General features: G+C 53.5%; 2 protein-coding genes across 2 annotated transcripts; both read right to left on the bottom strand.

Annotated features, from left to right (window-relative positions):
- Positions 1–303: 303 nt before the first annotated feature.
- On the bottom strand, positions 304–3,044 carry HER10_EVM0010925 (uncharacterized protein). Its single transcript, XM_035480369.1, has 4 exons — positions 2,831–3,044; positions 2,284–2,756; positions 1,151–2,228; positions 304–1,097 (listed from the first exon to the last, which is right to left on the bottom strand). Exons 1-4 carry the CDS (start codon positions 2,910–2,912, stop codon positions 325–327), a joined length of 2,406 nt encoding a protein of 801 aa, XP_035333304.1. The 5' UTR covers positions 2,913–3,044; the 3' UTR covers positions 304–324.
- A 381-nt stretch (positions 3,045–3,425) lies between these two features.
- Positions 3,426–7,597, bottom strand: HER10_EVM0004887 (uncharacterized protein). The gene is made up of 6 exons (XM_035474515.1): positions 5,701–7,597; positions 5,468–5,640; positions 5,328–5,411; positions 4,930–5,278; positions 4,479–4,877; positions 3,426–4,423 (listed from the first exon to the last, which is right to left on the bottom strand). Exons 1-6 carry the CDS (start codon positions 5,744–5,746, stop codon positions 4,290–4,292), a joined length of 1,185 nt encoding a protein of 394 aa, XP_035332552.1. The 5' UTR covers positions 5,747–7,597; the 3' UTR covers positions 3,426–4,289.
- Positions 7,598–15,660: the final 8,063 nt, after the last annotated feature.

Below are 15,660 nucleotides of genomic sequence, written 5' to 3'. Positions count from 1 at the left end.
ACCGACTCACTACCCTGCGCAACAGGCTTGTCCGCCATCACAATCAAACACAAGGTGGATTGACGACGTTGAGGCCTTTTCCGCTGTCCATGTCACTCTTCCGGCTACTAAAACCACCATTGCGTATTGAATTCCTTAGGAAAGAATCTGTGTCTGTTTTGAGCTACCTTGTCGAGATCGGAAACCTTGATCTCATATCCACCAGGGCTTTCGCCTGGTCCATTGCCAACCCATGAACCATTTTTAAGTAATCATACATACTAAAGGCACGCTGCCTAAAAAACCAAGGACATCGCCCGTCATGTCAGTATCAGCCAGGCTGGTTCAGACGGCGTTGTCAAGAGCAACTTGCTCCTTGCTCGCCTCTAAAATGAAGGCCTCCTCAATAGCGGACCTCCGGCGGAACACCCTTAGCCAACGCTCACCCCAGCGACGAAGCAGGGCATCGCGTTGACCGGCTCCGTCCATCTCCTCCATCATCTCGTCCTTGCTGCCTGAAGCCCAGCTAACTAGCGCATCCTCCATCGCTTTGAAGAGATCGCGCATGGCCTTGGTGTCTCTCTCCTTCAAATCCTCGTCGGCCTCGGCCTCCTTGGTCAGGAGTTGTCTGACGCGACCAGTCACCTTGGACACGGTACCAAACACCAGCTCAAAGACGTGAGGCTGCGCCAAAGAATCGCCCGAAGATTGTCCTTGCACGCGGCTGCCTCCGGAGAGAGCCCACTCAATGACCGAAATGGGCAAAAGGATCGAGTAGTTCAAAAGCTTTTCGACGATGGAAATGGCAACACCGGGTTGCGCCGCCCAATACGACATGACTGCAGTGATGATTTGGGACTTAGCCGCCTCGGATGCCGCGCCAACGTCGAGCAGACGATCCTTGGTGCGCTCAATGCACGCGAGTACGTGACTGAGCGACTTGGACCCGACCCAGCACACGGCTGTGACAAAGACATCGGTGCTCGTCACCAAAGGATCCAGACTGCGCTCTATCGCAAGTGAGTGGATCCGTTCGATAACCGGCTGGAACTCTTCGTCAGGTGCTTTGCGTCTCAGCAGAGCAGCGATCTCGCGACCCTCTGCAGAAAAGGGCGTACCTATCGTATCTGTCAGTCTGCTAAATTTTTCGCTATCGCAGCTCGTCACTTACTCTCATCACTAAACTTGAAGTCTGGGACATCCTTTTCCTTCTCGGGCCCAATCAGTGATTGGTATGGCTCGGGCAGTGTGCCTTTGATACGCTGAGCGAAACTGAGCCGGATCTCCTTGTCCAGAGCGCCAATGATGAATGCCTTCTGAGGGTGAAGGTCCGGCAGATAGACGTCATCAACCCACTCCGTCCACTTCCAGGTGAAGCCAAAGTTGCTCAAATGATGCGAGAACCAGTCCACAAACCTCTGAGAGAGCTCCAGGTCGATTCGGCTAGAGTTGCGGTACATGTGCCGGATTGCTCGACCCAAGCTGGGAGCAATTGCCGCAGGCGCAATCTTGCAGGCCTCGGTCAGGACTGAGTGGTAGTAAACAAGCTTGTGTTCCGGAAGCGGAAGCTGGAAGAGTTGTGAAAACACGGCATCTACAGCTACATCCTCGGGCTTCCACGTTGAGCGGCCAGTTTCGACGTCTCGAAGTCTGTCAAAGGGGGTTGCACGCTTGACGAAAGTTGAGTCGGAGAAGTAGCAATCTAGGTCAATAAGATACCGCGCAGTAACGTTGCGGTTGAAGGCGAGAATGTTGATCGTATCAACCAGGCCATCTCTGACCAGCGACGCGGCAATATCCGTGACAGGCGGGACAGACTCGACGTCCTGAGTGCTATAAACCGAATAGTAGACTTCAGGGAATAGCGGTCTTGATCCAGCGACAATCTTCTCGGGCACTGTGATGGTGGGGAGGGTATGCTTTGTAGCATTATCCAGCTTCTCTTGTGCTTCGATCTCCTCTAGGGGCAGCTTCCAGGGCCTAGGCAGGCAAGATAATTCCCATCCGTTGGCCGCTTCATGCTGCAGTTGCTTTTGGAGCATGCCGATGAAGCTCATGGACCCGGTAGGCTGGTCTTGCTTCTCGGGAAGGTACGGATCGATCAGAACTTGCAGGGCGTGAGGCTCTGAGGCAATGATTTCGGTCTTGTCCATCAGGTCGGCGGCTTTTTGGAGCCACTGATCGGGCGCTGCTGACATGATGTACGGAATCGTGAGAAGAATAATCTTCACAAGCTCGGTGCCAATGGTCTACAAGGATGTCAGTAACTTGGGTAAATCGTAGCAAAGGACAAGGAATATCTACGTCATCAGAGCTCGCGGTTTGCAAGTCTACCGCTCGGCCAAATAGCTCCTCGAGGACGGGGAAAACTCCCTCGCCATCCAAAGAGCTTTGTAGGCACGCAAGCAACTTGAGATAGAGCTTCACATCTCTCCATTCACCCGCTTGAATCTTCTCTTGAGTCGCGGCGCTCAGCTTGGTGAGAACTTCATCCACAATCTCGGGCTTGAGCGTGTTCACGAGAAGAACCACACCAGCGACAAACGGTGTCTTGAGCGGTTGCTCTAGCGAAAGCTGTAAGACGAGGCTGACGAAACTCTCGCGGAGTTCGGCGTCCTCTGCGTTTTCAGCGACGACGTGCGCGATGTTTTGGACCTCTTCATGCCAGCGTCGGAGCGGGGATTCGGCGAGAGAGAGGAGCTGTCTTCGCACTCTCACAGGGAGGGGCGCAGTATCGATCCTTCGTCGCGACTGTCGGTGATCGTTATCATCGTCGTCTGTCGTAGCCAGAGTCAGTTGGTGAGATTGCGCTGAAACAGAGACAAGGTGCACAATGGGGAGAAAAGCTTACCTCGATACCTTCTCTTCCTGTTGTTGTAGCCTCCACCGCCGCCACCGCCGCCATGATAACGTCTTCTCTCGTAGTCGCCCATATCAACCGGCTGCGTATTTGATGATTGAGCAAGGTTAGATATAGTGATGTCGTGTGTGAGAAGGTCAATTGGTAAACCGGAGACGAGATCTTTCAGTTGCACGTAGCCTCGAGGCAGGATCCACGTCGAAAAGTGACGGAGGAAAGACGCGAGCTTCCCCTGCTAGCAACTGTAAGTTAAGGTACTAAGGTAGGTGCAGGCCGCGTCCATTGGCCCCAGTGGGCCCCTGCCTGCCTGCCAAAACCACCAGACGTTGCGTTTTGGCCTGAGGCAGAGTCATACAGATACAGGACACACCCAGGTTCCCGCTAGAGCCATCGCTAGGTACCACACTCGTATCCTTACGTCGCGTGAATACCTTTCTGTACACCCGACCTCGCTAAATGGTCTCTTGGCTTCAAGTTTCTACTTTTGGCGGTCGAGAATAACACATCACCACATGCAAACGAGCAAGTGCCACCTACGAGCCCAGAGTGAAGAATAGAGTCGATTGCCTTGCAGTTGTTCTGCTAGGCCACTCCAAGCCAAATTCATAACAGCAGTCTTTCCCAATGTCTGAGCAAAGTAGCCAGTCCCGACCCTTTTAATTGACCTCCTTGGCTCGCCGTCGTTGCGTTGCCATGAATAAACAGAGAAAGCTAAAATCTTTTCCTCGGAATCATGCCTAATACCAATCCAGACCTACCGCCCACGTCTCCCAACCAACAGGAGAGGGCATCCCGACTCCAGAGCTTCCTCCTTTCTCTACCAACAACCATGAGATGATTTGACCCCACAATCGTACGTAGTATCTTCCACGCACTCCCGAGTTCTGATAATTGAGGAAGTCTTGCCAGACCATACTGAGTGACGAGAAGACGAAGAAAGGTGAGGCTGAACCGTCCAGACAATCGTTTGCCAAAGCGTCCTGAAGCGTTTTCGATAATAAGGTGAAGAACAAAGTGAAAGCCATCCCGAATCCTGTATCGTGATATAGTCCAGAATGGCGTCTTTTGCAATACGCAGCAATGCAGCCTCCTATGAAAAGGTGGCCATGTATTGCGGAATCCGTAGGCGTACCCCAATAGCCCAGTTCTTGTCGTACCTCCTCTACACTGTAGTGGAAGGGCTGACACTTGACGAAGCACAAGATATCTCGCAATTCCTCGCCAGTAAGCCTTTGCGCTTTGAGCATTCGATGCAGTCCAGCTTCAAGTCGTCATCGCACGTGTAACATCTCATCATCATTTGGTCCATCGTCCGGTCGAGGCCGATGCCCCTACGCTTCATGCAAGAACTCCATCTCGGTGTGCGCTGGTCGAACGATAGGCTTGCAGCCGAGATAAGTCGGGAACGATCCACGAGTGCGCTGAGTTCCTGGACAAGTCCTCGGCTGGCTCAATCCAATTTGGCCATCATGTCGGCCTTTGGGATCGGAGTAAAGTTGTCAATGTCCAATCCTCTTCCTGCGAGTACGGGCTTGATGTGCGCGGGCACCAACTGGTGGTTCAGGTTCGGGGCAATCGATAGTTCTATCAAAGTTGTCAGACATTATGAAACAGACGTATTCAGAGTAAAAATACTGACCATGTCGAGTGAAGTCGAAAAGAGGTGGCAGATCTCGAATCTCGCCGCTCTGATGACGAGAGTCGGGCAATCTCGTGCTCGGGTCTCTCAGCTCATCAAAGAAGGGATGAACCATGGCTTCCACCGCCGCTTGTCTCTCGGTAGGGGTGTACTCAAGAAGGCGCGCAATCAAGTCAATAGCGTTCGCATCTGCCTTCCTAAAGACCTTGGCGAAGGGGTGCGGCTTGATCTGTGGGAATTTGTGTTCCATGTAGTTGGGGTTCATGGTGCGAATCTGCTCTCGTGTTGGAGTGCCCAGGACCTTGATGATCTCGACTAATTGATCAATGCCGGACTCTCCAGGGAAGAGGGGTTGTCCGAGCATCAATTCTGCCATAACACAACCGGTAGACCATACGTCTGTCATAAAATGTTAGCATTGGGGGTTCGCCGACGGTATTAATGAGCTCACCAATCTTGGTAGTGTAGTTTGTGGCACCAAAAATCAGTTCTGGTGCACGGTAGTATCGAGAGCAGATATACGACACATTTGGCTCGTTCTCGACCAAGATCTTGGCGCTACCGAAATCGCAAAGCTTCAAGATGCCTGAAGTAGGGTCAAGAAGAAGGTTTTGAGGCTTGATATCACGATGGCAAATCCCTTGAGAATGGATGTAGGCGAGGGCGCGGAAGAGCTGATAGATGTAAAGCTTGACCTCGAGAATGGGCATTGTCGTCTTCATCTTGTTGAAGAAACGGGACGCACGGTAAACGGTCTCGGGCACAAACTCCTGGACAAGGTTGAGATACACCTCATCTTTCTGTGTCGTGTCAGCATATATTCGGGTTCAGGCATAGGGCAATGCTTACGCGTTCGCCGTTGGAGTAGTAAAACGCCTTCAGCTGTACGATGTTGGGATGCCGGACAATCCGCATGATCTGCAGTTCTCGGTTCTTTGCACAAGTCAGCATGCCGTAGCAAAACATGGCCGGTAGGTATCAGGGCGAACCTTGAACCGCTTGTCCTGGAGGACACGCTTGATAGCCGCATCTTCTCCTGAGGGCGAGAGCTTGGTCTGGAAGACGACACCAAAAGAGCCGTTGCCGACAATCTTGCATTGCGTGTACTGGAGATCTCTTGTCTCTCCAGTGATCCCGTCCTGGACCTTTTCGCGAATAACCTCTGGCGGTCGCGTTAGTATGGCAGTGTAAGGAATTGGTTTTCCAACTAGCTGTAGCTTACCTCCCATTCTGAGAGTGTTGAAGGCGGCGGGGCGGTTCTGCGCCATGGCTCGGAAGGTGTTGTCAGCACGGCAAAGCCCTGCTATTGTTGGCCGATGTTGGGCGAGTTGAGATCGAGAGGAGTGAGGGGTAACGGATCCGAGACTCGAAGGCGGGCCGTGATGGGCAGCGGAGGACGAGAACTATGCTTCGCTGGCGTGGAATTCGTGCAAGGGTAATTGCACGAGGGTGAAGTAGGGAGCCGACGAACCAATCGCTTGTTTCGAGAGCCAAAGAAATGGATGCAGGTATGGTCGCGAGGCAGGTTGTAATTGAGAGCGGCGCCGGTAGCGGATTCGCGTCGGGAATCGGTTCAGTCTTGCCCGTTAAGGGAATTCTGGATTTGTGTCAAAGTCGACGTTGAGCAGTCTCCAGGGAGCTGATGATTTGGTTGATTAGCAGCCCGTCTGGCAGTGTGAGATTCGAACGAGTTGGTGGTGATTGATAGGTTGACGATGGAGCAGGGTATGGAGCGTGTTGTGCGACGAGCAGTGATGAGCGAGGATGACGGACGGTCGGTCGAGGGGTGCGGGGTGGGGAGGTATTTTGACAGGGAGAGGGAGAAAATGGCAGGGCAGGGGAATATGAATGATGGCGACGATGCAAGGCGAATGGTGGCAAGGCGAGGAGAGGAGCAGAGGAAGCGGAAGTATTGGAAGAGGTGAGGTAGCAGCCAGAGGAGGAAGAGGAGGGCAGAGCAAGCCAGGACAGGACAAGTTTAGGACGTGGAAGACGGACAAGACAGAGAGGATAAGAGGGGGTGGGCAGTGTTGTGTGTATATGCGCTGCGCTATGCATGCAGCACGCAGTGAGGTGATTTTTCGCTCAGGCAGAGGGGAAAATGCCAGGTACGTGCAGGCTGGTAGTGCGAGCGAGGCAGCTACCTTACCTAGAAACACCTTGGGCGGAAACTAAGGTCACCACACAGCAAAGACCACTTCTCTCGCGTGTAGGTGAGCTGCTAATGACGGGCCGAGAAACAGGGCAAGATTCGGCGGATTGCGGTCCAGCGTTGTGGAAGCGAGTGGTGAAGAAGGGGGAAGGGGACTGGGAAGGGGGAATGTGGTGATGACGGCACAGCACGTCGCTGAGGGGCAGGGCAGGCGGACCAAGCAAGCAAGCAAGCTCAAGGATGATGATGATGGTGGTGTTGTTTCTGCCTCGTGGACCACGAAGTGAGAGAGGAATTGGATGGAGGAGGGCTAGCTAGAGGGAGAAAGGCAAGAATTACTTACAATGACTGGAAATTGTTGACGAAGGCGGGATTGTAGGAAGACAAGAAGATGGTAGATTGAACCTTTCTCTCCTCTCGTGGTGCTCTCAGAGTAGTTGCGGCCGGCGGCTACAGGCAAGGTGCGTTGAGAGAGAGAAAGAAATGGAGCAGAGGCGATGACTGCCCTGGGGGAGCTTTGGTTTGCTGGGGTGGGTGGTGGTGGTGTGCGGGTGCGGGTGCGGTGCGGGTGGGCAGACGGGAGACAGTGCTTCTTCGGGCGGCGAAGAAGGATCGTGAGATTTGGAACCGAAGTGGTTTCGAGGACAGATGGGTGTAATGGCTGGTAGCTGATGGAGGGGAGCTTTGCGTTGAGGTATCTTTACGCAGTATGTTGGAGACGACGAAGGTCGAGGCGGAATGCCAGTTGAAGGTGAGAAGAGGAAGAGCAATGCACGGGGGGGTGGGAGGTTTGGTGAAGTTCAGGTTGGGTACCCAAGAGGTGGGAGAAGGAGGATGTTGTCACGCCGTTTAGAGAAACGCGAGGTGGGTTGGTTGGTGGGAAGGAGTGGTCGGTGGTGGAGACGTGGATGGAAGTAGGCAAGGTAAGGTAAGGTAAGGTATCCGTGAGGTACGAGGGAAGGCACGCCTGGCACGGTAGGGGAGAGGTAGGGAGGTACTTTGAAAGAGGGGCAGCAGCCCGCAGCCCGCAGCCCGGGGTGGATTGTGCGTTCTTGGTCTTGTTCTTTGGTCTTTTGCCTTTTGGGCTCGAGGCCTCGCGGACCACACGGCAGGGCAGACTAGCGCGCGCAGCTGGACGAGGAATGACGGAGTGCGTCCCAAGTCCAGTGACTGGGACAAGGGGGGGGTGACCTACCTACCTTACCTAGGTACCTACCTTACTTACTGACTTTGCCTGAGTCTTGGGGTGCTGAAGCTATCGTCGCCGTTCAGAGCAGGGTAGCTCATTACCTCTTACCTCAACATTGCTACTTGCCGCGACTACTTTAGTACGACTCTGCCAGGAGACGACAACGCCATCAACTTTACGTTTGGCAATTCTCTTCATCCTACTATCAAGTCATGTACGATTAGACGCCCCTCATGGTAGATCTTGCGCGGACTCTGGTTCCCGGCCTTCCTTCTCTTCATCCGCCTTCTTCGCGATACCCTCATTGTCAGTTTGACTGTCTACCTAGTGCCTGAGTTGCGCTCAATTCAATGACTGAACAGAGCACAAGCTCAATACAATTTGGTGTCAACGGTGACAGCTGGAAAAGAAAGTAAACAGGCAAGTCACTAGACTATTCTCAGGCTTGTCAACTCCATAGACTCCCGCAAGACTGCTTCCTCAAGGTTGTCAGGCCTATCCCACAAAGCAACAGACAAAGTACCTACAGCAGCTTCCAGAAGTGGCAACAAGAGATCCCAGCTTGATCGCCTCAACCACACTCGAAATTGAACGTTGACCCGAATAGACAGTAAGATATCGAATGCCATGCAACTGTCCATACACAATGGGAACGACATTACTAGTCGAAGCAAGTGATGCAATCCAGGACATGTCGCCGAGGGCGTAAGGGTACACTACGGTTCTTGAAGGAGCAGGCCACGCGGGGTCCAGAGAGGGGCCATGCTCGAGGTGCCGGAAAGTAGCTCAAGGTTGCGTGCGGTTCGGACAGAGAAACCGCAGCACTTCATTACTGAAGAGCTTTCAAACTTTGGCATTGAGGGTTGTTGCGTTGCAGAGCCAGATGGGTATGGTTTTGTCAAGTCTCGACTCAAGTCAAACCTTGAGATGATCTACGCACGGCACGCTGCTTTTGCTCGAGACAGGTTGAAGACAACAGAGCCAGACAAGGTCGTACAACAGGTAATAAGTGATGAGCAACCCGCAATGAACGAGCTCTGGTCAGAAGATACCTACAGCATGCGGTCGCCCAGCAAAGCCGCGAGAAAGAACCCAAGTATTCGTAAACGGTTCAAGGTAGGTAGGTACCTTACGTTTGTCACCCAACCCTGGGACTTGATCGACCAGGAAGAGTGCCGCTACGCAGCAGAACACTAACGGCAGAGTCATCAGCTCAAGTCGATAAATCTGCCCGCCGACAACGGGTAGAGAGCAGATCAAATGAATGTCTTTTTCTTCTGTGCTGTGTGTATCTTCTGTTGACAAACTCATCGCGTCTACGGAGTACCTTGTTACAGAGTGCCTAATGTAAGGTAGGTAGAGTCCAGGCTGAGTCCAGAGCTCTGGCGGGGTGGGGACCAAGCACCGGCGGGACACGCAGTTCGAATGGCTCCAGGTTAGCCTTTCATTGTCGTCCCCTCGTCGTCTCCAGACAAGGACCCGCTGCACCAGGCTTGCTCATGTGCTCATTTTGAGACGGGGAGGCAGGCGCTAAAACTCGGCAAGCGGAAGTCAAAAAACCCAATGGAGGTGTACGCAGTACCTCCCTGTTTGCTCCTGTCAACCGGGCTTGCCTCAGTAAGGTACCTGCCGTGCTGTTTCCCAGCTGCCCAGGTCTTTCATGCCAGCTACGGACATTTGAATAGGTACGTACTCTTCTGTCTTATTCTTCTCGATGGAAGCTACCTGACTTACTACTTAACACAGTACCTACCTCAAGTACACATGTGTCTTCCGTCATGGTAAGGTAGGTGGCACAGTAAATACCATGGCCGTTCACTCGTTCTGCCTTAGTTGATTTTATACCTTCAAGTACTCTGTACCCGACGTGGTCAGCAAGTACCTCAAGGTTTATAAGGTAGGTAGGCGCACGCAGGCACATGGGGTGGTATGCATCTGCGTGCCTACCTGAAGAGAAACTTGGGTTCGGACTGGGCTTCCCATTTGCAAGGAAAAGCGAAAGAAAAGAATCAATACGATACGAATCTTTTCCACACATTCGTCATAATCTTTACAGTATTCACAGCATCTCAACGGAATATTCGGTGCGGCTTCTGCAGACAAGCCCTAGTGGTTGAGGATGAAGAACCCAAGAAACAGTCTACTTGCCTCCTCACGCGTACGGAGACTTTCCTTACCTAATAGGCCGGTAGTTTCTTCGAGATGCCGACGGACTGTCTGTAAGGTAAGGAGAGGTGGTAGCGACTGCCCCTGCCTCCCCTAAGTAAGGTAGGTACTATCGTGCCTGTCTTGCCGTGCTTGCTTTAAGGTACTTGCCTACCTGACGGATACTTACTCAACATCTACCGTTGAGATACCGAAGCAGTCAACTCCCTTTCATCTTCTCAGCCTCCATCATGACCATAACGCTTCCATCATGTACGTGCCAGAACCCCCTCTCTTCCCGGCCCTCGAGGATTGCTCATCCCACATTCGCTGCCGTACCTTGGACCAAAACGGGCCGTGTCCACTAATCCGCTGTCATTCGCTAGGGTACTGCCGGGTACCTTTGGCCAGCTGACCTGCTGGGTCTTCTACGTGTATCATCCTAGTACACGACGCGCGACAAGTCGATGTGATTAAGGCACGCACTACCTTAGTATCTTGCGTAGCCGGCTACCAATGCGCCTCAAGACCAACCTGCTGCGCGGCCCCGATTCTGCAGGGTCCAATAGGCACTCGCACGGTTCTTCCAACCCGACTTCAATTTCTTCCGTGGCCCGCCACGCTCCCAATGGCTCTGCCCGCCTCCCAGAAGCCGCACAAAGACGTTTTGATCGTTCGTTGCGTAAGATTCGATGTTCACTGTGAAATCGACTAGATCTCAACAAGGCAGAGAAGAACAGATTCCCCTGTGTCAGCCATTCCTGGAAACGACATGTCACCTTCGACACAGCTAGACTGGAAGTGACAGCAACGCTTCCAGTTTGGAAGATCAAGACAGTGTCAAGACAACTGCTGAACCTTGCAGTTCATAGTCGCCACATCCGACCGCCAATGGAGGTTTTGCTACCTGCAGGATGGCAGACTCATCTACATACCACCTCAGAATGCGTTCTCTCTACATCTCAAGCAGCTTGACGGCGAATTTGGCAGCAGCTAGTTGCCAGCAACATGTCCAGCGATTCCAGGTCCAAGTATCCAGTCTATGCTGCGGGTAGCCTGGATTTGCAGAGCCCCCTGTTCTGACGGCGCTGTGGGTGGACAAAGAGTTTTCACATCATGCTTTCTTTTATATTGGGATTCGCCCGCCGCATTTGTTCTGCACTCGAATGGAGTCCAGGACGTTCCGGTCGTTTCTGACAGTCTGTTCGGCCGTCTGGACATGCAAGAGCAGGGATGCAGTCACTGGGTTAAACCTCGCCGAGCTACGATGAGGAGGGGATGCCTGGATTGATGGGAAGGGATAAAGCTGGTACTAGTCAATGGTCAGAGCTTCCGTGGCTTGCGGCTTGCGGCTTGCCTTGGTGCGTGCCCTGCTGCGGGCGGCCAACAGCAGAGAAGGGGTGAGAGAAAAGGGGAAAGCAGAGGGATTTTGCGCATCTCACCGTCCATGGGATAGGCAAAGGTCTCAGGGAAACCCAGATATGGACTTTTGGAACTTTCTCTCCAGTGTCCACGGAGACTCTGCATTTGCTGTGGCTCCGGGTTCCTGTGCTGCTGGATCCTCCCACTCCTCCTTGGACACTGCCTTGTACCCTCTAGGGCCCCAACCCCGCCAAAGAGACTTGTCCGAAAGATCCTATGACGACGTTCCCATGTGTGGAGGAAACGGCCAAGTGCGGGGCAATGAGCCCAGCAGGAGTCGTGGTTGTGGCTCGCGTCTCGTTGAGGGGGGTGCCGAGAGGGTGGAGCCTGGAGCTCGCCAATGTGAAGTTGGTGTTTCTCCAGGACCACAAAGTCGTTTACGAAGTATCGCAGCAACACTACATTAGCAAGGCGGGCCAAGTACAGTACAGTAGTTGATGGAGGCACAGCATGACACCAATCCCCATGAGCGGGTGCTCTTTGTTAACAACCAAGTGGAGTCATCGCGCGAACCGGTTGCTGTTGCCTGGGTCCGTCAACCCTCGGGTCATGACAGCAGAGTAGGATCTGCCTCCTGGTTCTGTGGCTTCCCTTCCCGGAATCGAGATGTGAGAGCCGCTAGGTAGGGCCTCCCAAGCGACGTTGCCAGCTACGAGTCGACGATGAAGTTGGACAACGACGACAGCCAAAATGGCCGCACTGGATTGACAAGGGTTGGATTTGCACGCAGTACGAGACCCAGAAGGGGCCATCAAAGCCATTGACTTTGGATGGGCATGGCTTTCATTCGTCCAACTACTTGGCGATTGCCGCAGTCGAGCCAACACAGATTTAGTTTCGTCCAACGTCTATCTGATTGTCGCGAGGACATCGGCATTAGTACGCTACGGCTGCAAGCCACCACAACCATCTTGGTGAGCAGATGTGCTGTCACATCTTTTTAACATCCGATCATGTCAAGCGGGCAATTATAGTTGGATGTGTTATTTCCTGACGATGGCCACAGCGATACAGTAATTAAGGTAATGACAGCTGGTCTATTTGCGAATGCCTCATATTGATGAGAGACTCCTACGTCATTGCACGGTCCAAGCTCCTGGTCCTGGTTTGGGGCTTGGGCTTCAACAAGGTAGAACGCGCACCCAAAGTTTGCGGCAGCATAACAATAGCAGTCCGCAGTACGAAGTATCCGTAGTAAGGTACTACGCAGTAAGGTACAGAGAGTCGAGAAAGGAGCACCCCGTATTCCGTACTCGATACTGGCTGGATAGGCAAGCTTGTTGAATCATGCAGTCTTGAAGCGCATGGGTTCTTGAGCCTCTTGACCAACATACCGGATCCAGCAAGCAACGGCGGGTCTATTTTTGTCGGCTGGCCTGCTTTTCTGGTAACTTGGAGGCAACTTGGGTTGCCTGGGAAGTATGATTTGGTGGTTACGACTCGCTGGCGCCTTTCCAGGACTCCAGCAAGGGGCCTGGGATTTGTTCTCGTCACGCCGTCACTTTGGCTCAAGGGCCCTTGTCCACGTGCTCCATATAATCGCGTGTTGCTGCCATGCTGTATCCGTAACCTGTAAGGCAGGTTTCGACGATGGACCATTACCTAAGCTTTCGATGCATGTGACATGCTTCGCTTTCCTGCGTAATTAGGCACGGAGTGCTAGAATAACGGGTAAGGTTAGGTAGGCCAGCCGCCAGCAGCGGACTGTCTATCATCCAATGGCAGCCCAGGATCAGAGCTCAACGGCGGGAAGGACTCAAGGAGGGGCTCGCAAAAACAAAATTCGGTACCTACCTTCCATCCTATGGATACAAGACTTATGAGGAAGGAATGGAACGTCAGGGACTCAACTCTGGAAAGACATAACCACATCACAGCTCGAGAGTCACGAGTAAGCGTGTCCGTACACTCTCACGATACTCTCGCGATACTCTCACCCGTACCTCACTGTACGAAGAGAGGCCCCTCATCTGCGGACTGCGGGCTTGCACCTCACTTCACCTCACCTCACCTCAGGTGCAGTGGGCTGGCTGGCCCCTTGTGGAGGAAAGAGGAGGAGAGTGTGGTGGGTTGTGGAACTGTTAGCAATGGTACCTCTCTAGCAGACCCCGTCCTGCGGCGCAGCCCCCCAGGGTTCGGTCTGTCTTTTTCTGGATACAAACAGGTCTCATGACCTTTCTCATGCGACGCTAACGATGGATTTTAGGTTCACCTGGACCACCAGAGGTCAGCAGCATCTGATCATTTTTTTATTCTTTGCCTGGCACTCTAGGCGGATCTGGCTCCAGGCTCCAGTTCATGCTTCTGCTCCTGCTCCTGCTCTTGAGGTGCTCTCCTCTTTGCTGGGTAGGTATTTCCCTCCCGCCCCGGTGTCAATAGTCATATTATTAGGTCCGGCCGTTCTAGCGAGGCAAGCTCGACACGACGAGCCGCAAGGGGCATTTCCCCGTGGATCGTAGCAGGTTTTATTGGCAACCACGACCGCCGAACAGGAGCTGTATCCGTACCGAACCACGCAACGGGGAGCCTCAATAATCAGAGGGCCACATCTAGACTGGCCGGCACGCACGCAGCTTCCCAGGATCCAGGAAAAGGAAACTACCTAGACATTGTGGACCCACCCATGTTGGCAGCGACTCACTGTGAGACTTCTGAGTTCTCACAATTACACACAACACCCAGAAGCCGGCCAAACATATCTGGGTTCTGGTTACCACCTCAGCCATTGAAGCTTTACTTTTATTAAACCCAGCACAGGTTGTCAACAGTCAACGTCGTCAGCTTCCCTCGCCAAGGGGTTCGTGTGTCTGAAGCTCCTCCTCGAGTCTCCATGTGCTCACTGCAGCGTCTCCAAACAGGATCTGACAATCGAACAAAATCTGCTACGGCAACCATGCGTCCAGCTGTTTTTCTTCGTCATGGAACGCGCAGCCTCCCATCCATTAATGTCCACCACCCACCACCACACGTACGCACACCTCACACACGAACGGTGACCCTCTTCCGTCCCGGCATCCAGTCTGCAGCCCGGTGCCCTGTCTCTGCCGAAATGAAACCTCCGAAGGAACGGGCGACGCGGGCATACGGACTAGTGACCACACGATTGACACACGCGGACGGGGGGTTTTTTAGCTTCACCTAAGCCGCAATGTGCAAACAGAAAACAAAAAATTGCGCTGTCTTCTCTCTATGTCGTTCGCCATGAAGGCTTTCTGGGCTGACAAAGTCAGTTCTACAATACACCTCGCCATTGCCAGTCAAGTATTCCAGCAAGTCCTGGCACACTCCTCTCGTGTAACGCGACGTACGTTGTCTCTTCGCTGGCCTGGCTTTCCATACGGCATGAAGCATCATATTGGAAAGCTGTGGGCTGGCCTGACTAATCCCCCCCTTCTCAGTCGCTGTAGGCGCTGGCTTGTCCCTGCAGCCGTGTCGTCGCCGCCCGGATTGGTCGGCCGATCTGGCCAATATTGTTGCCCGCCTCCGTCGAAAGAATCCGCCCCTACGGTGCGTTATTAAATGGCAACCACGAGCTCCCGTCGTCGCCCTCAAAGTCACATTCGGGTTCTCTGCGACTGGCTGATCATCGTTCGGCTACCATGGCTGGTCCGCCACCGACGCCGACTCGACCTTTGCTTTGGGTTGCCCACCTTATACGCCAGATCCCGATACCCTCTCCCGACCACGTGAGCCTCAAGATTTGGATTGCGTACTGCGTCCGCATCTGCGTCTGCGTCCCTGGAGGCACAGAGCTCAATATACGGCAGTAGAGAGGCGCGCGCCGGGTCACGGACTCGTTTGACTTGCATTCAATGTCCTGCAGGCCATCTTTGGGGGAGAGGGGGTTCCATTCCTGTTGGTTGAGACGCACAGACAGAGCTTGTCGTTGGACTACGTAGTAAGACGTGTGCGAGTTCCCATGTCGGCCCCCCCTGCCACGCATCCGTTGACTGGCCTGTCAGGGCCTCCTCTGAATTCCTGAGCCGAGCGGTAATGCACTACATCTCGTCACCGCATCCCTTTCGCGGCAGCCGCATGGCTTCCAGGCCTCCTGGCCATAGCATCTCAACCATCCCGCCGCCAAACTACTTAGCCTCCATCGGGAAGGGCACAGGGGCATGGGTTGAAGACGTTGCTCATGGGATGGCGCACTCAACGGACGGCAAGCGGTCCATGAAAGCCGCTCGTCGTTCGCGTGGCTGAACTCCAACGTGGCATTCTGCCGTAAAACTCAGAATTCCCGATGAAACCCTTCCAAATTACCCGTTGGAGAA

The sequence above is a fragment of the Colletotrichum scovillei genome (genome assembly GCF_011075155.1).
Source record: "Colletotrichum scovillei strain TJNH1 chromosome Unknown Contig00006, whole genome shotgun sequence".
Lineage (NCBI taxonomy): Eukaryota > Fungi > Ascomycota > Sordariomycetes > Glomerellales > Glomerellaceae > Colletotrichum > Colletotrichum scovillei.
This window is presented reverse-complemented; position numbering and strand designations above follow the sequence as displayed.